Genomic DNA, 26,429 nt, shown 5'->3' with positions numbered 1-26,429 from the left:
TTTTGCAAAAAAATTGAAATGGAGGGAGATGACTCAATTATTCATACTTAATAGATTCATGTTTCTTACAAATGGTGATACTCCAAATGCCTTGTTTCTCTAGACCTCAAGGATTGAAACTAGCATATCGCAACTGACTCCTAGGTCAAATAACATTAATTAAATGGAAGGAAAGTGAAGGTATTAGCAGTAAAAGTTTTTAAATTCACTCTAATTTGTTCCAGATTTCTTTAGAGTCATTGGCAGCAGAAAAAAGGACTTGCGACTATGGGAGGGTTAGCTCTTGCAGCTCCCTCTATGACATTAGTAATCAAAACAAAAACTGTTGATTTATTTCTGAAAATCAATGGGCATAATAATCCCTTTTTGTTTGAAAGATTTTGGTGCTCACATTTTTAATGGGTCAAATGAACAAAAGACTGCCATACTGACAAGCTAAAATAATTTACCTGACACAGTTGTTTTCTGTTACTTGTTGCCATTTTAGAGTCTTTTTTGTATTTATGATTTAAAAGGCCAAAAACCTATTAGTTGTTGAAGTACATAGGCAGAGAGGGGAGGGTAATAATAAAATTAATAAATCTGATCAGTTAGTAGCTAAAGTAATAGATAGATATAAAAGTAACCTTTAAATATAAATCCAAGCAATTAGCCTGGTGATTTCCCAACAGGAATTAAACAAATGTTTCTGTGTAGGTTACTTGTTATTTATATGCGGGATATATCATTTCTTACTCGTGTTATTTTACGAGCTCCCTCCCTTTAGTAATATATATATATATATATATATGTTTGATCCCTTTTTTCTCTTCTCCTTTCTTTCCTCCCTGTACATACTTATTTTATGGTAATTGTATATATGGTTTTCTCATTTTCACCTTATTTTTAATTTCTTTCCCCTATTTTCTTTTTTAAAAAAATCAAAATGCCATCATTCGCCCCTGATGGGGATGGCAAAAAATGTCTCGGGTTAAAAAAAAAAAACTCTTCTCCGTCATATATAAATTTTGTACCCCAAATAAACTTTTCCACTATATATATATATATATTCTCCTCTAAAATTAAAAATGCTCTTACACCTTTTTAATTTTCTTGTCTGATGAGATCAGTAATGATTGAAACGGTCTGCACACTGTAGCAAGATAAGATTATATTTACATAAAAAAAAAAAAAGAACTTATGCGTAGATCGTCATTTAATGATTAGATCACTCTCTGACTGACGTTAAAAGCATTTAATAAGAATAAATGTTTAAATTCAACTATATCTCTCGCGGTTGACTGTAGCCTAATGGTTCGGGTCCTCGCTAATGAAGCCAGACATGACTTCTGTTGCCGGGGTAGGAGTCTCTCTCTCGACTTGCGTTAATCATGACACCCTGTACTGATAATTCCAGAAAGGATAAAACATTAGTGTCTGTAGGTATTTAATAATTATCATAGTAAACAATATATATATATATATATATATATATATATATATATATGGGGAGGGGGGGGTACAGAACATTAGAACAATATCTGTATCGTCGGTTTCAAATTCAATCAAAGTGGACCTATAATTGGTTGCCAATGTTGGTAACTCTTATGTTTATCTATGGAAAAAAAATTTAATTTAATTTGAAACCAATGGTACTAATGTTGTTCTGATCTTCTGTAACACAAATACAAATATTATGTTCCTATTTTTTAATTTTCTTCATAATCAAGCACTCTGCTGAGGCTTGCTTCCATTAACCTTACATATACACACACACATTTACCGTTTTATCCAATTCTTTCATTTCATATTGAAATGTCATCAAGCCAGTTTTTTTTCTCCTAATATTTGCATTTTGTATAATCATGGGCCTTCTCCTCTTTTGATGAGAAGCATTTAGCTTCGAAATGCCATGGTCTAATGAGTTTTTTTTTCTCTCAACTTTCCCGTATTGTTCTTATGATATTATAAAGTATTATATAACTTTATTTCTCATCTTTCATTTTAATTATATATATATATATATATATATATATATATTTCTTGTTGATTTTTTGTAACGATAAATATGGTGAAATAGCGGCTTCACATCGAAGCTCATTTTTATTTACTTAGAAAGTCGCCCATTATTAAAAAAATAATATATATATATATATATATATATATATATATATATATATATATATCATGAACATAAAAAAAAGTAAAGTAACGTTACTTATAGACAGGAAGTAAAAAACAAATCATATTTATTTTAAAAAATGTAAAAAAAATGTTTTTAAAATCAAACATTTCTGAAATATTTTAGATGATACATGTTGAAGTGGTGCAAGCAATTCCATACCTTGGCACTGGGTTCCTCAATACTTTCTTTGATAGGAATAGGCACCCGTTCGAGCAATTTGAGAAGTTCAAGTTTTTCCTCCTGAAAATAAACACATCAATATTTGATGAATCATGATAAGATAAAACAACTACTTGTAAAATTATTACATTTCATACATAAAATATGCTTTCTACTTATGAGCTGAGCCCTCTGGTAGTGATATTTCCAATTACTGTAAAGAAATAATATTCTATACAAAGAATAGAGTTCCTTTAGGTTGCCAGTAGCATGGAAAATATCTATATAAAATTGGGTGCTTTTATATTATACAAATGAAAAAATTTTGAATTTCAAGTAAAACAAATGGTACCTACTTAATTGCTATGTCACAAATAGTAACATATCCAAAAATTACAGAAAACGATAAGGTAGAAAAATATTTATTAATGAAAAACTGTTTTCGATGAAGTTTATATGGGGAATAAATTTTGTCCAATATTTTGAATTACATTTATCACATGATGTAAGCAACAGAACTTAATTTTCTCCCCTGTCAACTTATCTCTTTTTTAGTAAGAGTAATATAGTGATTTTGCTTCCCTTTGCAAATTTCTTTTTACATTAATAATTGTTTTTTGGATATGTTACTATTTGAGACCTGAAATTTGCATAGGTATCATTTTTTTCACTTGAAATTCAATTTCTTTTTGTTTGTATAGTATAGAAACACCCCTCCCCCCCAAAAAAAAGAAAGAAAAAAATTCTATAATTTCCGGTAAAGTTGATAACAAATTTCTACACATGTGACTGGGGACGGTGTATGAATGTAATAATCCCTTGACACTTCCTCCTGTTCAACCCACTTAAGATGAATGCTGATGCCGTGCGTACTGGCACTGCCAGTCCATGCAGCCATGAAATAACAAATTTGTTGGTGCAGAAATAAGAAATCTGACACCGTAGATCACAGTTGAACTTGCCTGGCATTTGAATGATAGTCAAGATTGGCTGTTCTTTTTGATTTTTAGTTTCTGCGCCACTGAAGGGACAACAGTGACAAGTAAAATAAGGTTCCTTTGATTAATGATTATCTTCCTCCTACATAACATGAAAGCGCACTCCATTCCCATGTTAAGAATGGCCTTCTTGTTCACTTTACCATGTGTAGTTATCTTGCAAAATGGAACGCTGAAAGAGAAAGTCAAAAGAAGCAGACAATCTTGACTATCGCCAAAATTTGGGTTTGGAATCTCAGAAAAAATACACTTGCTACTTCTAGCCACATAGAAGAGGCGCAATATAAAGAGCCGTCTTTATAATCATTATATAATCAATAGTCGCTTACATATGATAGGTCAGTACTCATTCATCTTTTGACCCGATTTCTGTGACATTGGTGCAGGTTCTACTAACAACTGACAAGAACGGCCGGGAAAAGCTGAACGCTGATCTCAGGCTCGACCGTCAGCTGACGAGAACTGCTAGCAAAAAAAAAAAAAAAAAGATCTCAAAGATTTATTTATTTTTTTTTTAAATGCATTAAAAGTAATTTTTGGGGGGGGTGATGAACGGGGGGAAGGTATTTTTACTTTTTTATTTTTCAAATCATTTCGCTGAGCACTTGATAAGCCAATGAAAATTGGAATTTTGAAATGGAAGCAGACAACTTTCTGAATAAATTTGAGAAATTGATCCAGACGCCCAAAGAAACATTAAGTTATTGCCAAGAGATGAATCTAATAGCCTGGGAATAATATCCTGTTCGCTAATAGGTTCTTTCCCCACGAAAAAAAAAAACAAAAAAATATAAATATATTTCAGCTTATGTTGGAAAAAAAAAATCTGTCAACTGTATTAAAAAAAAAAAAAAAACTTTTGTTACAACAAAAAACAAATTTTATGGCAACTTTTCTTGAAAAAAACCCGAAAATCTTGAAACTTTTCTTGAAAAAAAAAAACAAATATATAAAAATTAAAACAAAACAATATTGATTGAAAATTGAAAAAATGTAAAAAATTAATTTGCAAAAATATATGAATTTTCACATTCACATATTTTTGCAAATATTTCTTCAAAGTCTAAAAAATTAATAAAATTATTAATTAAAATTAAGGTAGTTTTTTTTGCTTATGTTTTATTAATTTTTGTTTTTTCTTTTAATAAATCTTGTTAATTATGTTTCCCGGCGTCTATTTCGAACAGCTTTTTCCAGCAGTTCTTATCAGCTGTTGTTTGAGCCCATACGAACATCACGGAAATTTGTGTAAAAAAATGCAGGAGTATCAATAGGCCTAATCGATAGCCGCTTACATATAAACACCTAATCAGTACTTGCTTGTATAAAAATGTCTAATCAACAGTTATTGGAAGTTGTTATTAAATACTGCCCTCCCCAACTGATATTCTGTTTAGTGCAAGTCCATAACTCCTCGACCCAAGAAAAAACAAAAATAAAGAAAAATTTTAATGGTGTAAATACAAGTTACATAAGAAAATATCATATACCAAAAATTATGTAAATTATTCAGGTAGTTTCATTTAAAAAAAAAAAAAAATCAAATTTTATTACTAAAAGACAGTTGGCGATCTCTCAACGCAATTTCGCAAATACTTTGAAAGACAAGAAAAAGAATTCTAACTCATTCAAACTAAACTTTTGCTGGATTTTAGAAAACCATTCTTAACTTTGAGAGGGATAGACATGGGAAAACCCAAATTCATCACTGGTTAACTTCCTGGTTAAAATCACTCTTCAGAAATAATTTAAAATCAGCCTTGTACATCATCGTTATGCCTACAGATTCCAATTAATCACTTAAAAAAAGAATTTAAAAAAAAAATAAAACTATTTGATAAAATTACCTGACTTTTGGTATACAGTAATTTCTTTCCGTCATGAATACGTATAGCATGAAGATTTTTCTTTTTTTTTTTTTTCTTAGGACTTGCGCCTTTTCTTGACCCTTTGGACCCTGATCCAATTAAGCAATAATTAGCCAAAAAGTAAATAGACAATTAGCAAAATTCTTTGATAGCATATTATTAAAAGGCCGGAATATCGTCGGTGTTGTCTTGTTTAGCTATGTTATCAGCCGTGCGGGGTTAGAAAGATTAAATATGAGAAACAAAACTTGCAGACCCCACCCCCATCCATAGTTTGGGATTAACACAAGAAAAAAAAAGATGCTAAATAAAATATACTGACCTCTCTGACAGTGATGTTTTTAAATTCTGACGACAAAGAAAACACACGGAACAGTTCAATTTCACTGAGGGTTTGTTTCAAAAGTTGGTTATATGTTGCCATCGTCTCATGTGTACAATAATAGTGACTGGCGATGCGTCCAAGTTCAGTTACCTGAATGATTAAAATTGAAAAATTAGTAGCGATTAAGTTAGCTAGCATGAACTTTGACAAGGGTCACATTTAATGCATGTTATAATAACCTTGATCTGCAAATAGAATCATTATCAGAGATGGGCGACGTAAAGTTAAGGTAGGGGTCAAACGCTTTAGACAAAACAGAGTCGATGAAGAATGCCGTTATGTTTTCAAGCGGAGAGAAAACTAAGGTTCTCAGATCAGTCTTTCCATGAAATGAGAACCCACCAATAATGTAGAATAATCTAAATAGAATGTTACCTTAATGTTTGTCTGCATGTGTCACTCATTTCAGTAAGTTAGGAAGAATTAAATAATTAGCAAAAGGAACATAAGTCTCCTCGGTACAATTCTCTACAAATAAAACCTTTTATGAAAACTCTCATTAACATCTCTTTGTGTCCGTTTTCTTCACAAAAGTAAACTTATTTCTATAGCAACCACTAGATTAGGGATCGGCAACTCATTCGACCATGCGGACCAGATTGTTATATAATTATAGGTCGCAGGCCAGACGAAAGATCATTATTGAAAAATTAAGAAAGATTACATATGCAGACCCCAGTCAGTCAGTCAAATTTGTTTTCACTTTATGCATTATGTTTATTTTTATATTTTACACAGAAATGGAGATTATTGAGTTTTGATTTTGTTTTTCCGGTCATAGTATCAAAATTTGGTTGAGTGGATCAGAGGAAGATAACAGCAGGCTTTTTGTTGAATTCAAAAGCCTTGTCTCTCATGTTAAAAATAGAGTCATTGGTCACTGGATTGGGCCGGCAGGGCATAGGTTGCTGACCCTTGTACTAGATAAAACCGTGACGATGGAAAGTACTGACTATAACAGAAGCAGAAAGCACATAATAGACCAGCACGTACACACATGTATTAAGAACATCTTTTATTATTGAAAGCGTTATAAAACGTCAAATGGCTCACCTGAAAGTTTCCAGTTTTCCGATCATATTTCATCAAGTTGTGTTTGTCAAGTAAAGATGCGGCTGAATGGATGAGGTCCTTTCTCCTCTGCTCCAAGACAGCATCATCTTTTTGGGTATCGGGGCCAATACCATAGAGGGAACCAGAACGCAACATCCGAATATAGAGATAGGTGTACCCGAGCCAGTTGATGGCTTCTTTCATATTCTGAACAGTCCCTAAAACCACTTCTGCATTCAGATTATCAGCAAGTTTGGCAATGAATTGACTTTCAATTGGTAACTGGAAGAAAAGAAAGAAAAATGAGTAAATACAATAGAGACAATGGAAATGCTATTTAACATATACTTTATAACATATGCAGATTTTTCAGGAATCGTACAAATACTGATACTTATTCAGAATATGGCCAAATTTCCAGCAACTTTACATCCACAGTCAGATGATGCTGACATGATTAGCCAATCAGCTGCCAGCAGACACTTTTTCATGCAAAGTGTTAAATTCATATAAGCAAGAAAAAAAGTGGTATTTCTTTTAAATCGAAAATTAATTACAGCACAATATATGAACGTCAATGAATATCCTGAAAGACGTCATCGTTTTCTGTTTCTTGCAGACTTATAGCAAAAACAAAAAACAATGCAAAAGGTGCAGAATGATGACCAAAAAGAAGACGTTTACAAGTTTGCATGGCGATACATGATTGTGAAATGCAGAGGAATAAGGACTGACACATTTTTTTTCTCACAATCAAGAATGGCCAGAGATCAAATACTGAAAGTGATGATATACTGATATAGACATTGCAATTGTAAAGAATTTTACCCTCTCCCCTCCATTCCACAAAAAAGACTTAGTGAAAACAAAAACACCTTAACTTTAAAAAAAAAAAAAAAAAAATTATTTATAACAGTTATTTTACGTATGTTTTTGTTATAGAAAAAAAAATTATTTATTAGAACTTGGAGGGGGGGGATTTTTTTTTTTTTTTTTACATATAATTAAACTTATGGTAACTATTTTCTTTCTTGTTTTACAGTTTTATGTCCAGTTTGATTACACTGCCAAATTTTCAATTCATCATCATCTGGTAGTCTTTACATTAATTTTTTCCAGCTGCTTACGTAATCATGCCATGCTATAAATTATATAAAAAACAGACTATATAAATAAATCTATAAAAAAATAGGCTATATAAAATGTAATATATAAATCTAAAAAAAAACAAACAAAAAAAAATGGCTAAATAAATCTATAAAAAAAACAACCATATAAATTTATAAACTATATATAAAAAAAAGACTATATAAATCTATAAAATACTTACTTGTTGGTTCATAAGCGAAAGATAATACTGAAGTTCACTGTGATTTGTGATCATAATTCCTTCTCCTCGTGTGTCATATTGAGGACGGCCTGCTCGTCCAAGCATCTGTTAAAGACAAAAGTTTTTATTCTAATTAATAAAAAAACAAACTTATGATGTGTATGCAAAATGGCCTAGAAAGAAAATGGCTGCCAAGTTCGGGTTTATGTAAAACTCCAAAAAATCCTTACTCCATACACAAATTATGAAGATAATTGTTTGTAAGGAAAGTTGATTTTGCTTAAAAAAAATGAGTCTGAATGACCAAAATCCATCTTTGGAACATTTCTACTTCTAACCATCAATGCACATGGTAAATTACAGATTTCACACTGACAACAATTGGCTATTAACAGATGCTCAACAACCCATTATATCATTTCAAAATTGTCAGTCAGCTTCATAACTAATCGTAATATTGCAATTTCTTTAGTTTGCATGAAATCATTATCATAAACATGTTATTAAATGTTCTTAGAACTCAGTGGCCATTTTCTTTCTGGGTTGTTGTGTCTTTTACACATTACAAAAAAAAAAAAATATATATATATATATATATATATATATATGTAAATATATATGTGACTTTGTCTGTCTGAGAAACAGTCTCTACTATATTCCTCAGTAAATTTTTGATCTACAAACTTGAAACAGGGTGGAATGATAAATTTGTCGCCCTACAAAAGACAACGTGATTCTATTTCCATTTGATGGAAACTGGTTTTCTTTTTTTTTTGTTGCAAACTATCTACTAATCGGCCAGTTGTGTACAAATCCCAAGAGCGATAGGAACCTTCTATCATGTCTGAAAATGACACAATGTTCAACAAGCAAGATCGGAGATGTATCGCTGTACAACTCATGCTGTCTACCGATCCAAGTTATGACAATAGGACCACTGCCCACACGCTCAAAATGCATCACTGGGTTGCCATGACTAACAGGGATATACTTAAGGTGATGAAAACAAAGTTTCCTACCACGGTTGTGGTCTTTGGTGTGGTTTCACATCATGCCACCTAACATCTTCGAAGGTAGCTTGAAAGTAAACACCAAAGTGTACCTGGATGTGTTGAAAAGTTTGGTGATCCCCTGGTGCAATCAGGCGGCTGTGGCAGACGGGTATGGCAGCAGGACTTGGCACTAACCCACAAATCCAAAGAGACCCAAGCTTGGCTTCAGAACGAGTGTTACGACTTTGTACCCGTCTTTGTTTGATCATACATCAAGAACATTACCAACATGGTTTACCACAACACCAAAGCCAGTCTGATTGCCGGCTTCCCGCCGATGCTTGCAGAAAAGTTATGCTCCCAGTTCCAGACTAGTATCAAGGCAGTGATTGAGGCTGAAAGCGGCTACATTGAAGAGATATCAGCTCTACTATATAATCAAGTTACTTGAATTGATTTTTTTAATAAAAGTTGTAACATTGTTTTCTTTAGGACACTTTATTGTTCCACCCTGTACAGGGATTTGGACCTGTGCAACAAATTTGATTTGGTTTTTAGCAGGTAAAAGTAGCTGCTAAGAGGTCAAAATTTTTAAAAAATTGGAGCTTGGCAAGCATAAATCAACTTAAAGCATTCTTCTACGTATGCACAAATATACATTTATATCTTTTACGTTTTTTTGAAAATATTTTTTTTGCGTATATGCATATTCAGACGATGCTGAATGAGGCTGGAGAGCTGTATGTTTTAGTTTTGATTCCAGCTGATAGCACCCAAGTCATTTTTTTTTAAACTTTTAAAATTATTACTATATATTATCAGTAGAGTATTAGCTTTATAATAATAAATACAAAATCTGCATGAATTAAAATATCATATTTAAACATATTTTACAATTGGGCCATACCAATGAGTGTATACTACTATATATTGGGTACAATATAATAATAAAGAATTGACACTATAATAATAAATATACACTGCATAAATTAAAATATTATATTTAAGTGTATTTTACAACCGGGTGGTGTGTGTGTGTGTGTATATATATATATATATATATATATATATATATATATATATATATATAGAGAGAGAGAGAGAGAGAGAGAGATAAAAAGGAACAAATATATACAGGGTGACCCAAAACAACAGAGGACATTCAATTGTTTTTCTGAGCATTTTACAGTCAACGGAGAAAAAAAAGGCCAAAGACCCTAGTGTTTTGATGTGATGTTTAGAATATAATAAACTAGTTATGACCAAAGTTTCATTTCATTCGGACAAAACACTAAGAAACGGGGCCAATTAGAGTTGGGGCCCGTTTTTTTGGGGGGGTCAGCCTGTATATATAATCTGTTAATAACCGTTTTCTCAATTACAGAATTAAGGAGATATTGATGCAATTACATCCTTAGAACACGCAATGAATTCTTGTATTTTTTTTTATTGAAATCGCTCCAGATAAGGCATGAAATCATTTGATATAAGAAGCTAAAAAAACTCTTAAAAATCAAAAACTTGCCAACAATAAGTGTTAGATGGAATAGATTTGCTATTTGTCAGAAACATTGCTCATGGAACACAAAGACTAAAAGACAAAGGGAAGCAAAAGTTACGAGGCTGCCGAAAGTAAACGCAAGGTTCACTTTCTACTTTCCTTATATAAATGAGATCGAGTTGATGCACTTTATTCACCAGAAACAGCCTTAAGGAAAAGAAGAATCTTTGCATATACAGTAGATCCCAAGATACAGCATTAAAAATTAGTAATAAAATACAATACAGTATATAATACACATCTATATAATCAAATAACATTATAAATAACACCATAAGGCGGGGCAAATACCATAACCAAGGCCCGGAAAAACATCATATTCCACATCGTAACCTGAAAAAACCCTGTATCCTGGGGTTCTACTGTATAAAATTTGCATCAAAACCAAATATGCCTAGGATCGTAAGTGTTAATTGGCAATTGTTTATATCGTGTGTTACTAGTCTATAACAAGCTGGTGTCTCAAGCATAGAAGTGCATGTCATACATAGTATGATGCGCTGGGCTGAGAATTTAGTTAGAATGGAAGATGACAGGATTCCTAAACAACTGCTCTATGGGGAACTGCAGCATCGTAAATATATGATACAGAAACCAAACAGAGAGTTTAAGTAGCAGAAGTATAAGAGTTTAAAACACCTTAGCATTGTAAACATGCGCTGCACTGCATGTTTTGGTGGTGATATGAATGGCAGACATTGCAGGGGATAGATGCTCAGCCAAAAGAAGAGTGGAGAGGGCACAGAAAATTGAAAATACATCTTTGACTGGAGTCCGACCACAGAAGAGATATTTTCTTTGTTTGAAAATATAAGTATCTCATCTATATAAATAAAACAGTAGATGTACGTACGTACGTGTGTGTGTGTGTGAAAATATTTAACTGATAAACTCTTAAACTACTGCTTACATAACATTGAAATTAACAGGAAATAGTAAGGATGGTTTATAACAAGTAAAATCTTTGTTTGGATGGATGAATAATGCATACAGAAAAATGTCAGCAAATTGAAATGCAAAATGTTCAGTTCAACTGGCTGACATATTTCTATTACTTTTGCACATGCACAAATTCAATCTTTTTTATCTATCTGTTGATAGCTCAAATGGTAGGAACATGGCTGGAGCACTAAATGTTTTGGTTTTGATTCTAGTTAATGGTAACAAAGTCATTTTTTTTTTAACTTTTGAAATCTATACTATATATTAGGTACAATATGATATTCAATAGAGAATTGACTGTAATAATGAATATGAAATTTGCATGAATTAAAATATATTTAAGCATTTTACAACTGGGCAACATCAGGCATCCCTACCCCCAACACTAGTCAATAAATATTCCCAAAATTTCAATTTCTTTGGAGTATTTTAAAGAGTTGTCGAAGACATAATATTGGTCCTGCCTCCCATTTGGAACTTTAAACACTTTAGACTAGCATGAAATTTGCTTAATAGTTATTAGCCACCAATCAAGCAATATTCCTTGAATTTCTATTTCTTTTTAGACATTTTTTCTAGAATCAAAATCATTTGATCAAAATTGGAATAAAGATTTGAGTATCTCAAAATTTTAATTTTTAGTTGTGCAAAACTGTTCTATTTGAAGAATTAACTGTTTTTTTTTTTTTAGCTAGGAAGAAATTGTAGTATCTGTTCTAATTCTACATTCTGTTCTTGGTCAGTGAAGGAGAAATACTTCTGATTGAGCCCCCCCCCCCCACCTCCAGAGTCCCATTTTTGAAGAGCTGCATTTAAAAATAAAACTACTTGGTCAATTTACATGAATTTGGGAAAACGATATTCTCATTTCATCACAGGTATATAGATCATAAAGATTTTTCTTTAATTTTGTTTTTTAATATTGGGGAATTTTGAACAAGAACCTAAAGTTTTATAAGTTGCATTTACAAGAAAACTGAATTAATACTTTTAGCTAAAAGATCTTTTGTTTTTAGTGAAATTAACATCGACACGAATCATTTTATAAAATATCTGAACACTTACCTGCATGACATCTAAAGCGCTCAATTCAATCCATCTCCCCTTTTCGGGATTGTAGACCTGAGTTCCCTTAATTATGACTGTATGTGCTGGCAAGTTAACACCCCAAGCCAATGTTGAGGTTGATACCAACACTTGGATGTGACGATCGGCAAACAGATCTTCTACAAGAGCACGATCAACTCTGCAAAGAATACAAAAGAAAAATCCAGTTTTCTTCATCAAATTAAGGAATTATCATCAGATTTGTTTTGATGTCTATTTTACATGCTGGCATGTGTTGGACGGCTTTCACAAATTGACTTCCTAATTAACTTACCGTTGTCAAGGTCTGTTGTATTTGTGCTGTATTAAAAGAATGATGACATACTGAGATTCTTTTTTTAATCTGTTTTTATTTTTTTCACCCCAAACAAGGCACAGTGCAACTAAGGTGCTACTTTGGGACAAGTTTTGTAGGGATTCTATGTAGGGAGTCGGGCATCTAAATGTCTGTTCACATTACACTTGAACTTTTGCATCTAGGGATCTCTACAGTATAGAGGTGGGATTTTGCTGCTTGCGGGAGCTTTTAAATCAATGCTTTGAAATTGTCTGAGCACTTTCCATTAAAGTCCTTATAAAACAGGCACAGAGATGAAACATTTTGGCGGTGGGACAGTGGTTGGTTTGGTCGACAGTGTGGAATGTATTAGGTTCTTTTTTGAACTCTATCTAGACTCGTGGCAGATACACTATCCTAGATGTGACAACAATATTCCATGCATGGGCGAATAGTAGCTTTGTAGAGCTACAGGATATTCTCAGGTGTGAGTAACATTCTAGCAGGGTAGAGGGAGCCCATTTTCCTCGCAGCAGCCTTGGTAATTAGCTCAATGTATTTGTGCCAATTCATGTTGTTTGTGAATGTTAAGCCTAATGAAAATATAACAATATATCTTTATTGTTGGTGATGATGATGACGCTTAATTGTCAGGAGGAAAATGCACATACAGGAATTGATTGGGTTGATTCTTCTCGGGCCGAAATCATCAATAAACACTGATAACCATTTGTGACGACCTCAAACACCTCCTTGGGGCGGCATTGTCATTGTAGCTACACTGCATTTTATTGAGTGATGGTCGTTCCAATGAATTAACCTGACTTTCAAATTGATTACATCTGTGCATACATTTTGTTGAAAATAACCTCTCAAACATCCAACATTTAATTTATTTTTTTGACCATCAATCATGTTGCAGGTGCCTGGTGTCAGGTTCATTATTTTTATTCAATCTGCCTAGGGTGACTGAAGCACTAGACAGTCAGATGGGTACTACAGCTGATCTACAAAACAGCCCGAAACAGAACCTGCAATGTTAAACTTACTTTGTCATTCCTGCATGATGGATAGCAAAACCATATGGTAGCAAGTCTTTCAGTTCCAAATTCTACAAAACAAAACCACAAAAAAAAAAAAAAAAAAAAATAGATAAAAACATTGAAATTAAATAATAAATGAATGAATACATGTGTAATCATTACGATTTCATTAAAACAAGAAATATTACTAATAAAAAAATGAATAACAGAAGTACCTGACATTGCCTGGATGACTTGTGTAAATTTAAAGAGTATAAATTCATATAAATATTCTATTAAAATCTTAAAGAATGTTCTCAATAATTTTATTTTTTTCTGCTTTTCTTTTAAAAATTTTAAAAATAAATTAACAAATCAAAGTGCTGTATTAATCAGTCTTTTTTTCTCATCGATAAAAAGAGAAAGTCTTTCAGATTGCAGTAATTTTTATTTTCATCCCAAAATTATGTTTTTTTTTTCAGTTTTTATTATTTAAAAAAAAGGAATTAATCTGAAGTATTGTAATTGTTCTTATATTACAACCATTTCTCTCATAGGTCATTTAAATAGCAATACACATGGCTGTTAAAACGCTTTTGATAATCACAGATTTCAAGGGGTTTCTGCTAAAATAGTCATATTTTAAAAACCAAAGCACTTTAAGTCTTCAAAATACCACCGTTTTGTTCAGAAATGAATATACTTTCAAATGAATTAGTAAATAATAACATACATTATATATTTTTAGAGTTTTAAGCAAATAAAGTGATAAAAATGTGAACATCATAAAACAGCATTTTCGGTAAGATTTTGTAACGACCCCTCCTGATTTCTAAACATTCGTACCGTGTTTCTGTTAAGAATTTTTTAATGAAATTTGGAAATTAGCCAAAAGAGATGTCATTTTTAATAATTTCGAGTGTCCGAAATTCATTTGACCACTCGTTTTTTTGTTGTGTTAAAAAAAAGATTTCAAAATGACGAGTATTGAAAGTTTTGAAAAAAAAATTTCTTCGGACACTCACTATTAAATAAAACAATCTTTTTACTATGTTTATTCGTTAAAAAGATGATTGGACAGTGTTTTCTCTAGTGGTACGTAGCAATTTAAAAACATAATATCCGAAAAAATCATTATGAATTTGAATCAAGACTTCTGTAGTATTAGTGATAGCAGAATCAGCGATAACATGGCATAAACAGACGTTTGTTTTTGTTGTTTATTTTTATTCCAAATCGATTTTTTTTTTAATTGAAAATTTGGTTATAAACAAAATTCTTACATGTTTAGTTAGAGCTATTTTGGTATCAACCATACAAATATTTAAAAAAATTGGGTAGCAGTAAATTTTAAAATATTTTAACAAGCGAAAATGTGAAATATGATGTTTTGGTTCACGTGTACGAACGGTACACACACTTCTAATTTTCCTCCCTTAAAAAATGTTTTCAGTGAATTATTATTGAATGGAAACTAATCTATCCGATTATTAAAAAAAAAAATAAAATAAAAAAAATAATATTTAAATATTTGTAGGAGGTGCTCAGTTAAAAAATAACAGAGGTAGGGAAAGACATGAAATGTAATTAAAAATCAAAATAACATTAATTCAAAATTTTTAACAATTTGTCAGCTTTAGCACAAATTTGTTTCTTTTTTTATATTTAAATAGAATTTAAATACTTGATATTTTTCCAAGCATCATGTTTTCTGTTAGAGGGACGTCACTTTTTTAAATAACCTTTCTTTTTGTTTGTTTGTCATAATTCTTGTAAAGTTTCACAATGAGTATCAAACATCCTCTTTAAAAAAAACTCGCTTAATTCTATACCTCCTCCTAAAACCTTTAGCCTTAACAATAATACTAAGTACAAGAGGCAGAGCTCCCCACTAAACAAACTTCCTCTGTGAGCTCATATAAACGTTAAAAAAAAAAAAAAGCATAAAAACGTTTAAAGAAAAGTACACATAATTACCCCCCCCCCCAATAAATTAGTCAACTTTCCTAAAATGCTAGGATCGTCTTGAAATGGTGAATTATTTTACATTTATGTGAAACCAACCCCCACTCTAAATTCTAAAATTGTTTTTGTTTTGTTTCTATCAAGTTTCCAGGATGTTCACACATAATTTTCCTTAGCCCTATCATTAACCCAAAGTCAGAGTGGCAACCTTCCTACCTTCTCATAATTGCACAAAGACCCTCTTAAAACCATGCATAATCACCTTTTAGAAAACAAACAAACAAACAAACAAACAAAATCACCCAGGATTTATCTATCATAGGAAAAAGGGGGGGGGGTAACTGCCCTAAAACGCTAGAATGATTCAAAATGAGAAATCATTTTACATTAAATTCTAAAATAATTTTTGTTTATCTTTTAAAGTTTTTCAAGTTGTTCACATGCAATTGTCTATAAAGGTAGAATCACATATTTTGGAGAGGTGGTCAGAGGGGGAGGGGTAACAGAAGGTATTAATCTACAATAATACCAAAGAAATATTGCAATTAGTGGTGGGACGATTAATCGGAATCGGAATCGTTAATCGTAAGAATCGTGTATTTTGGGAGGTATCGGAATCGGAATCGCATCGTTAAAAAATACCTTAATTTTCCGATTCCTTCATTACGATTCTTTTAGTCTGATGTTGAAAAAAAGAAAAAAATTTCCTGATATTTCTAACCGCAAGAGAGAAATGTAGCATGTTATAAAAAGAAACCAAAGAAATTCATTATTAACAGGGCAATGCTTAGTGCCCCTCCCTTACAAGGTTCATTCATTCAGATCTATTGTAATCAAAACTACAAAAGAGTTAACTTGAAAAGAAGTATGCAGGGCTCTACATTGCGAGTAAAAAAAAAAACCCACTTATCTTTTTGGCGATTGTTTTTTTTTACTGACAAATCTTCTAATACTGAATGAAAATGCTTTTTCAACTTATATTTTCTTAAAATAAAACGAGCAAAGTCAAATTTTTTAAACAGTAAACGGTTTAATAGAACAATGTACTTTTTTTCTTTTTTTAAAAGAAGGCTTTTGAAAGAAATATCTCTAAAATGAAATTGATCACGTTGTATTATTTCGCAAAGTTTTGACAGTTGTCGGCTTCTTTTGATGTTTCCAAAAAATCGACCCCATACCTATCTCTTCCAAACCTAAAGTTATTAAATAACCCCTTCGTTAATTCAAGGGTAATTAATTCAAGTCAGTCAAGTTTTTTTTTTTTAATTTCATTGAAATAAAATCCATTTTTTAAATTTTTTTCTCCAGAAAGATAAAACCCTGAATTTGATTATATTAAAAGCAGAATAATATAATCTTTTTTCTAGAATTTTAAATTGAAAATTAAAAGTGTTTTGCGCAGTTTTTTGCCGAACGAAAAAGAAATTAATATATATATTTTTAAAAGGTTTTGTAATCAATTAATTTTTATGTCTAAATAATATTTACGATTAATTAAATAATTTCATTTTAAAAAGTATTTATGAATAGAATTTTACTTCAGACTTATAGTTTAGCAATATTGAACCGCATCAACCATGTGGGAATTGAACACAGTCAACCAAAAAAAAAAAAATTCAAAAGAAAATGCATATTTGCATTTCATTATGTAAACTTTTATACATTGGTTTCAAAAATTAAATTCTATAAGTTTTTTTTGTTAACTACCGGTTGGTACAATTTACCGCCCCATCCCTTTATATTTTTTTCTTTTTGTCTTTTTTAGCGGATTTTTTTTTTTTTTTTTTTTTACACAGTGATCACCACTTATCAAGGCCCGGAAGCCACTCAGGGATAAGGGTTATTGCAAGTACATTACGTTAGTGTGGAGATTTGATGAAATGTTTAATTAGGGGGGCGGTTCATTAGGAATTTGTTAACATTGGACTTGAAGACATCCAAGTTGTAGTCCGGAGGGAAGCAGGCAGACGGAACAGAGTTCCACAGGTGTGCAGTTCTAAGAAAGAAGCTTTGTTCATGGAATCCGCGTTTTGATTTAGGCACAGATATAGAGTGGGGGAAATTTTTCACAGTGGATTCAGCTAGACGGGTGTTTTTTGTGAAAGATTGGCCAGGGGGGACCAGGGATTGGAGTTCAGACGAGCACCTGCCATGAAAATAATGATCAAACAAGGATAGGCTCGCAACGTCTCTTCTGTGGGAGAGAGGTTGCAGGGTAGAGAAAAGAGCATCCCCCACTAAACCACGAAGACTATTTTGTACTCTGTCAAGGCATGATAGGCTGTTTTTGGCAGCTCCTGCCCAGATATGGCAACAGTATTCCATCCTTGGACATACTTGGCTTTTATATAGATAGAGAATTGCATCAGTAGTGAGATATCTTCTGGAGCGGTAGAAGGATCCCACCATCTTTCCAGCGACCTTGGCAACAGACTTGATGTATGTGTTCCATTTCAGATCAGGAGTAAAGGTCAAACCCAGAAGCTTGTCAAAACACGGGGCCTCACCCAGACGAGAGCCATCCATCACAATTGATGCCAGATGGGGATCAGAGCGTTGATGATGTAAGGATAGGAGTTTGGTTTTGGATGCATTAAAGGTAACCAGCCACATCTTCCCCCACTGAACCACGCGATCGAGATCAGAGGAGAGAGAATCAGAGAGAACTTTGTCATTTACAGCCTTTGATGTGTTGCCGTAGATGGTCGTGTCATCAGCATAGATGTCAACGAATGATTTAAGTATGTGTTTAGAGAGGTCATTGATGTAGATCAGGAAGAGAGTTGGGCCCAGGATTGACCCCTGAGGGACTCCAGCATTTATATTGCAGGCCTCCGATTTTTGTCCATCTACCACTACTCTTATGAGCCTATCGGAGAGAAATGATTTAATGATAGAGAAAACATTTCCAGTTATACCGTAGCTGGAAATCTTGTGAAGTAGACCCTTATGCCATACCTTGTCGAAGGCCTTTGATATGTCAAGAGCAATTGCCCTAGAAAGGAAGCCTTTGTCAAGAGATTCACTAATCCTGTGGGATATAACCGTCAGCACATCTGCGGTAAATCTTACAGAGCGGAAACCATATTGTGTGTCACTAAGAAGGTTATTCCTGCTGAGGTGGTTGACTATTTCTCTATTTAATATGGATTCCAGCAACTTACTCATAACACACAGGAGACTTATTGGTCTGTACTGAGAGGGAGAGGACTTATCACCTGAATTCTTAAACACAGGGCAAACTGATGAGGTCTTCCAGGGAGTCGGAAAGCACTTCTCCTTAAGGCAGCGCTTAAATAGTTTTGTAAGTATGGGAGCAAGTTCTGGTTGAAGCTTTTTAACACTATAATTGGGATGCCATCAGGGCCAGTTGCCTTACTAGAATCTAGGTTCTTGATTAGCTTGGCGACTTCATGCACGGATATTTGTATGTTACCTAGCTTGTTCTGTGTTGTAGGAGGAAATATGGGGAGTTGATGGCCTTCGTCGCATAGGGTAGAATTAGCTGCAAAGTTCTTTGCAAATAGTTTGGCCCTGTCTGACGCTGACTAGATGACCTCTGGTCCATTGATAATGGTTGGGATAGAACGCACAACGCCAAAGTCCAAAAAAAATCTTCCATGGAAACTTTTTGAAGTTGATGAAGATGATGAGTTGAAAGCCATTTGCAAAGTCTGTCAAATTAAAATATCGCGAGGAATAAAACCATCTAACATGACCACAACCAACATGTTAAAACATTTAACTATGATGCATCCAAATAAATTGGAGGAGCAAAATAAAAAAGAAAAGGAAAAAAAAATTACCAACTAGTCACTCAGAGCAGTTTTATTAGTGAGGGTCGAAATCGCAGTGTCTCTTTTTTTTTTTTTTTTTTTTGCCTACGTCACCATCTAAGTGTCACCAATTTTTTTAACCCTCCTTAACTTCAAAGAGTAAATACAATATATACAACTAAAAAAATAATTTTTAAAAATGCTGATTCTATTCATGAAAAATTCTTTTAACTAGAAATTAAAACTTAGGTAAAGATAGCTGACTGACAGCAACAGGAGAACTGGTTAACTACTGAACCACGTGGAAAGGTGTGGGGGGGAGGAAAAAAAGGAAATTAAATGATGATAATAAATTATGATAACCGTCTTTGAAAGGCACTAAACTCCTAAAATTTACTTCTTTAAAATTTTAGGCGGCACTCCCCGGCGATTTTAAAGCACTTTCTCTCTCTCTCAAAAAAAAAAAAAAAAAAAAAAAAAAGATTTAATTTTTAAGTTTGGGAAAGATGTATTTATTATAACCGAATTCTTGTATGAAGACTGGATCTACTTTATTGGACGTTAATTTGTGAGATAAGTAATTTTTCAATGTTTAATACGTTTTTAAAGTTTAAATTATCAATTAAATTTTTTTAATTGCGTTTATTTTTCAATTTATTTAAAAAAACAGGGTTTTAAATGTATTTTTCAAGGTAACAAGCTTCGAAAGAAGTCTAATAAAAAAAAATCACTTAATTTTTAATTTCGACAACCCTGAGAATTTAATTATTAAAAAAATATTGAAATGTGACATTTTTTTATTTAACATTTCTATTAGTTCAATTAATTTTCTTTCAATAATTCATTTCACTCAACAAAGTTCACCATTTTTTTTTTTTTTATCGTTTTCTGTAATTTTGGTAATTATTTTTGCTCAATTTTATCTAGTATTTCATTTGTTTTTTATAGTGGTATCATTTTTATATGTGTTCCTTTGATATACCCTATTTCAAAATTAGTTTGGCTAAACTTATTCTTCACGTTAGAAACAACGTGTAAAAGCAATGAAAAAGTAATAAAAAATAATAGGTGTTAACTACTACTTGTGAATTATGGAGGTCTGAAGAACTGCCGTCACAAATACAACTATCAATAGCCAAATAAAAAATCGTTTTTGAAATTCCTTTAATTGTAACTTTTCGCTATACCTACCTTTTTGGTATAAAACACAAAAACTTTAGATTAATGGTATTTCTCATATATGGTCGTTAACTTTGGAAAGGTTATTTTGTATCTACGGCGCCATGTCACATGGTATATTGTTTTTTTTTTTCATTACGCACGTTCATTTATAAATTATTAAATTAAATATTTATCTTTTTTATATTTAATTAGTATATATTTTCTTTCTCTTCCGCTATATTTTTTTTATTTAATTCATTAAATCTGTTAATTATGAGGACCAAAATAATGAATCGTGTGTATTTATTCTCTAATTTTCTTGTTTTTGTTCTGTTATATAAATTCTATTTTATTTGTTTTTTTTCTGAAGGATAAATTCTATTTTCTTTGAGTTTTTTTTCTGTATTCCAATTAAGTAAAATAAATTTTCTCTAAAATAAATTTTGCTAAGTTTTCCGTTTAGTTTATTATATAATAATTTTATTTAAACCAAAACACGACGGTGTACTGGTGTAGACATAAAATATCTCTTCCAAAGTTAGAGAACATATTTGGGAACTACCGACCATAAGTATAAAACTACCTGGTATATTTCAAAACAATAATTCCCTAGGAATCGTACTTGGTATCGGAATCGTTAATCAATATTTTCCTGGAATCGGAATCGTATAAAAATTAGGAATCGTCCCAACACTAATTGCAATATATTCATTTTTAACCAATCCTAGATTTTGATTTCAGTTTTTGGCACATAAAGTGAATTACAACTAAACTGAGTTTTCTAACTTCTTTTCTTTTAATGGATACATGACATTTTTAAGCAATCGCAGAATATTTATGTGCATTTACTGCAGATTATTTGGAAACCATTCATTTCTGGAGATTTTCAATAGCATATTCAGATTCCTTGCACAAAAATACACTTATATGGCAAATTTCATTGCTTAGTCTTGTGTTTTAACAAAGATATAGCATTTTTACTGAAAAAGTAGTGCAAAAAATGTGACAAAACGCATAATGGTCTTAAAGAGGGGAAAATATCCAAACACACAGGGCATAAAAATAGTCATAACTTCCTTGATTTTAATTGGATTTTAAAAATTAAAAAAGATTCTTTCTTAACTTATCAAGCTCTTTCTATATATACCAATATTGAAATATTTTAAGCCATTTAAATTTTTTCATGTGCATTGCTAATTTAAAGAGAAATTCTTCTATTAATAGATTGTGGCAATTTAAATTATTATCACAAAAATAATGATTTTTTTTAGAATACAATTAGCTTCAGTAAGCGGTGAAAAAAAAACATTTTTTTTTGATATTTTTTCTTTTCAATAGTCAACTACTGGCTTGATTTTAATTAAAAAAAGTATTTTATATTTTTTCCAGGCAATGCCAGGACACAGTGTTGCTCGGTCGTAAAGTATGGTTAAATAAAGAAATTAAAAAAAAAAAAAAACGGAACTTGGGTGCCATGTTATCAAGAAAAAACAATGCAGCATGGTAGATGCGCATAATAAAGTTAAGAATTTTAAAAGATAGAAGAGAAAAAAGAAAAAATATGCTGTGTGCTGGGCATGAACTTGCAAAACCTAAGTTCATAAGAGAACACATTATCAATCGCACCACAATGACACATGTTATAATGCTGCAAATTTAACTTTTTAAAATGAAACAACGAATCGATCATTCATGCATACGCGATTAACAAAGTGTTGAAATCAAAATTTTACCTAATCCGCCCTCTTAAACAAAACAACATTTCTACATGAAATAATTGACGATTTTTTTCTAATGTTTTTGATATTATGTGTCTGAGAGATTGCTCTTTTTAATGGTACCACATTCATGCCGCTTCGATGCAGATAACAAGTTTTTAGCGGACATACAAACACATACACAAACACACAACAGATTTTTCTTAAATATTTCAATCAATTTCAACTAAGACGAAAATGAAGAGGAAGACACTGAGTGTGGGATGGGGGAGACAGAAAATTATTTGTTGATAAAACAAGTCATCTAATTGACTTGAGGTCATAGCTTTAATGGAAAAAATACCATTTTCAGTTTTCAGAGAAAACTGTCACAAGAGGGAAAAGGAAGGCAAGATAAGGCAGAAGAGTGAAAACAAAAAAAATAAATAAATAAAAAGATAAAGTGAACGAGGGGAGGTAAGGAAAAGAGAGAAATGAAATCTAGCTAAATATTGAAAAAAAAAAAAAAGGTGGTGAGGTGCGATTGGACAAAACCAAGCTGCAAAAAAGGTGGATTTCAGCCAAAAAGTGAAAAACTTTAGCAATTTAAGTGGAAGTCTGCTAACATAAAAAAAAAGTGTAGAAAATGTCTACGTATTTCACATGGGGTACCTAAGTTAACTGAATCATGAAGGTTGGAAGTTAAGGAAATTATTTGTATTATTTGAAATTTTCAAGCTACTGTCTTCATCTGGTGAGTCATTTGCAAATTTTGGTTGATGTAAGCTTTGACCTTCTTCAGGTATATCTTGTCAAACCTGGGAACGTTTCTGTCAAATTCTAGAATCTGGAGGGAATTTCAAACGTAACCCTTTATTTACTTCACGAGGATAGTATACTTTGTTCTGTCAGCCATGACTGTAACGTTACCCAACACGTTGTAGCCCCAGTCACAAAGTAGACAAAGAATAGGAAAGAACTTCAACTCGCTTTTTCCCCATTGTAACAACAACATTTATTTCCTCAATCTTCTGCCATGTGCGACTTTTCAAATGTGATTGTCCCCTCTAATGTGCTCTTTCTCCTTTTCTCTACTGGTGACGTCACTTTGCATATTACAACTGGGTATAGGTCCTAAGTAATTCGCAATTGTATTTTTCAGTCACCCACACTGAGGATTGAAACTTTCACCTTCAGGAAAATTTCAATTTACAATTGATTTTTCCAAGTAACCACTGTGCCATGGCTCCGATGGATGATTGTCGAATAAAATAGATGCATTATTTAATTGAAATAGTCACAATAAATAAATGGATAAATAAAATAGATGTACTACAAATAATACAAAGAAAGAAAGAAAAAAGAGGAAGGGAAAAGTATTTTATCTCTGAAGTTAAATTTACCTTCACTTGTTCAGCTTCGTTCCGTAGAACCTCAGTTGATGCCGACCCTTCTTTGAGGAACGAACCAAGGGTGTCCTTTTCTAAACACATATCACGGATGGCGCGGGCTGTTTTTCCAGTTTCTTTTCGAGAGTGAACAAAAACTAGCACCTACATGAGAAAACATTGAAAAATATATTTAAGAAATTAATTCTGATTTCAGTCACATAAATTTAGTTAAAAGAATGCAATCATGCTGGATTAATTTCACCTCTTCATTAAAAACAAAGACATTCACTCTTAGTATCATTTCCAAACATGCACATACCGACCCCTTCCACTCTTTGAACTCTCTATGCTCACTTCTAGTCAAGAAACTGCTGTAATGCCCACTACCACTTTACTTTCATTCCTGCCATAATTCAGTTTCTTTCCCACACATTAATCATGTACACGATTTAATATCTTTCATCTTTAATATCTTTAATATTTAATATCTTTAATATTTAATTTTTTTAATTTTTAATATCTTTAATATTCAATAATCTTTAATATTTAATTGTTAATATTTAATAATCTTTAATATTTAATTGTTAATATTTAATAATCTTTAATATTTAATTGTTAATATTTAATAATCTTTAATATTTAATTGTTAATATTTAATAATCTTTAATATTTAATTTTTAATATTTAATAATCTTTAATATTTAATTTTTAATATTTAATAATCTTTAATATTTAATTTTTAATATTTAATAATCTTTAATATTTAATTTTTAATAATCTTTAATATTTAATTGTTAATATTTAATAATCTTTAATATTTAATTTTTCATATTTAATAATCTTTAATATTTAATAATCTTTAATATTTAATTTTTAATATTTAATAATTTTTAATATTTAATAATCTTTAATATTTAATCTTTAATATTTAATAATCTTTAATATTTAATTTTTAATATTTAATAATCTTTAATATTTAATTTTTAATATTTAATAATCTTTAATATTTAATTGTTAATATTTAATAATCTTTAATATTTAATTGTTAATATTTAATAATCTTTAATATTTAATTTTTAATGTTTAATAATCTTTAATATTTAATTTTTAATGTTTAATAATCTTTAATATTTAATTTTTAATGTTTAATAATCTTTAATATTTAATTTTTAATGTTTAATAATCTTTAATATTTAATTGTTAATATTTAATAATATTTAATTTTTAATATTTAATAATCTTTAATATTTAATTTTTAATAATCTTTAGTATTTAATTTTTAATATTTAATAATCTTTAATATTTAATTTTTAATATTTAATAATCTTTAATATTTAATTTTTAATATTTAATAATCTTTAATATTTAATTTTTAATATTTAATAATCTTTAATATTAAATTTTTAATATTTTATATTTAATATCTTTAATATTTAATATCTTTAATTTTTAATATGAATATCAAAAATTAAAGATCTTGAATATTAAAAATTAAATATATTGAATATCTTTAATTTTTAATATCTTTAATATTTAATATCTAATATTTAATATCTTTAATTTTATACCAACTTTTATTTCATTGCTAAATATAATTTATAAAGTTTTCATCATTTTAACCATTTATTGTCTCCATCTTCCAATGATCACGACCAGTTCTTGTGTTAGAAAGAAGTATATTCCTTCAATATAATATTGCAAAGTAAAATAAAATTTAAATAAGTAAAATAAATATAATAATGACTTATCGGATGTCATAATTTTTACGAATAATTAAGATGTTTTTTATTGCTTAAGAATAAAAAGTTATCTTTGTGCATGTATTATCTTTTTATGAATAATTAAGACGTTTTTTTTATTAGTCAAGAAAATTTTTTCAACAAGAAAGATAAACCTTAAAAGATGTTGCTTTTACCAACATTACGAAATGGAAGAAAATATCTTCAAAGTCAACTATCCTTCAAAAGAACAGAAGAATACCAGGTAAGTAATTATTTGGGTGTATATATATCATTTTCAGAAGCTGGCTCCAGTAAAGCAACCGGCCCTGACAGTATTCCAATTATAGTACTCAAAAAACTTTTTCATTTTCATTTTATATTGAATTTACTTATAACGGCACTAGTTGAATTTCAGAAGCCCCCCCCCCCCTCCAAGTCACTAGCAAAAATTCAGAAAGTGATCATGCCTTTGTTTTAACGGTTAATTAAAAAAAAAAAAAAAAAAAATTAAAAGTCTTTTGGAACACTGATGTTGTTAAAGCTAGAATTCTCTTCAATCAGTTTGCACTCTGAAGACGAAGCATGTTCGAGATAAGTGGCTGCTATTTTAATTTTTATGTTTAATTTTAAATATTGATAACTACATTTTATTTCAGTACTTAATTTATATTTTTATTGTTTTATTTAATGATAGCGTTTTCTAGTCATAAATGTTTATTTATTATATCTACCAAGTTGATCTTAAAGATAGCATAGACTCAACAATTATATTTTCTTTTCAGACCCACCCCCTCCATTCCTGTTTTTTCATTCTATCTGAATACTGTGAGAAATGATGTAATTATTTCCACAGTTAAGCA

The 26,429-nt window shown here is 30.8% G+C and overlaps 1 protein-coding gene across 2 annotated transcripts in view; it reads right to left on the bottom strand.

Annotated features, from left to right (window-relative positions):
* The window catches only part of LOC145283504 (U5 small nuclear ribonucleoprotein 200 kDa helicase-like), a 137,135-nt gene that overhangs the window by 61,524 nt on the left and 49,182 nt on the right, over positions 1-26,429 (bottom strand). For both annotated transcript variants that reach the window (XM_080132336.1, XM_080132337.1), the window contains exons 17-23: positions 23,861-24,010; positions 13,886-13,947; positions 12,518-12,698; positions 7,958-8,062; positions 6,628-6,909; positions 5,512-5,664; positions 2,324-2,404 (exon numbers count right to left, since the gene is read on the bottom strand). In XM_080132336.1, the coding sequence (XP_079988462.1) occupies positions 2,324-2,404; positions 5,512-5,664; positions 6,628-6,909; positions 7,958-8,062; positions 12,518-12,698; positions 13,886-13,947; positions 23,861-24,010 (1,014 nt within the window). The remainder of the gene's footprint in view (positions 1-2,323; positions 2,405-5,511; positions 5,665-6,627; positions 6,910-7,957; positions 8,063-12,517; positions 12,699-13,885; positions 13,948-23,860; positions 24,011-26,429) is intronic.

This window comes from Euprymna scolopes, chromosome 8 (assembly GCF_053919585.1).
Source record: "Euprymna scolopes isolate OS-2025 chromosome 8, ASM5391958v1, whole genome shotgun sequence".
Taxonomy (NCBI): domain Eukaryota; kingdom Metazoa; phylum Mollusca; class Cephalopoda; order Sepiida; family Sepiolidae; genus Euprymna; species Euprymna scolopes.
This window is presented reverse-complemented; position numbering and strand designations above follow the sequence as displayed.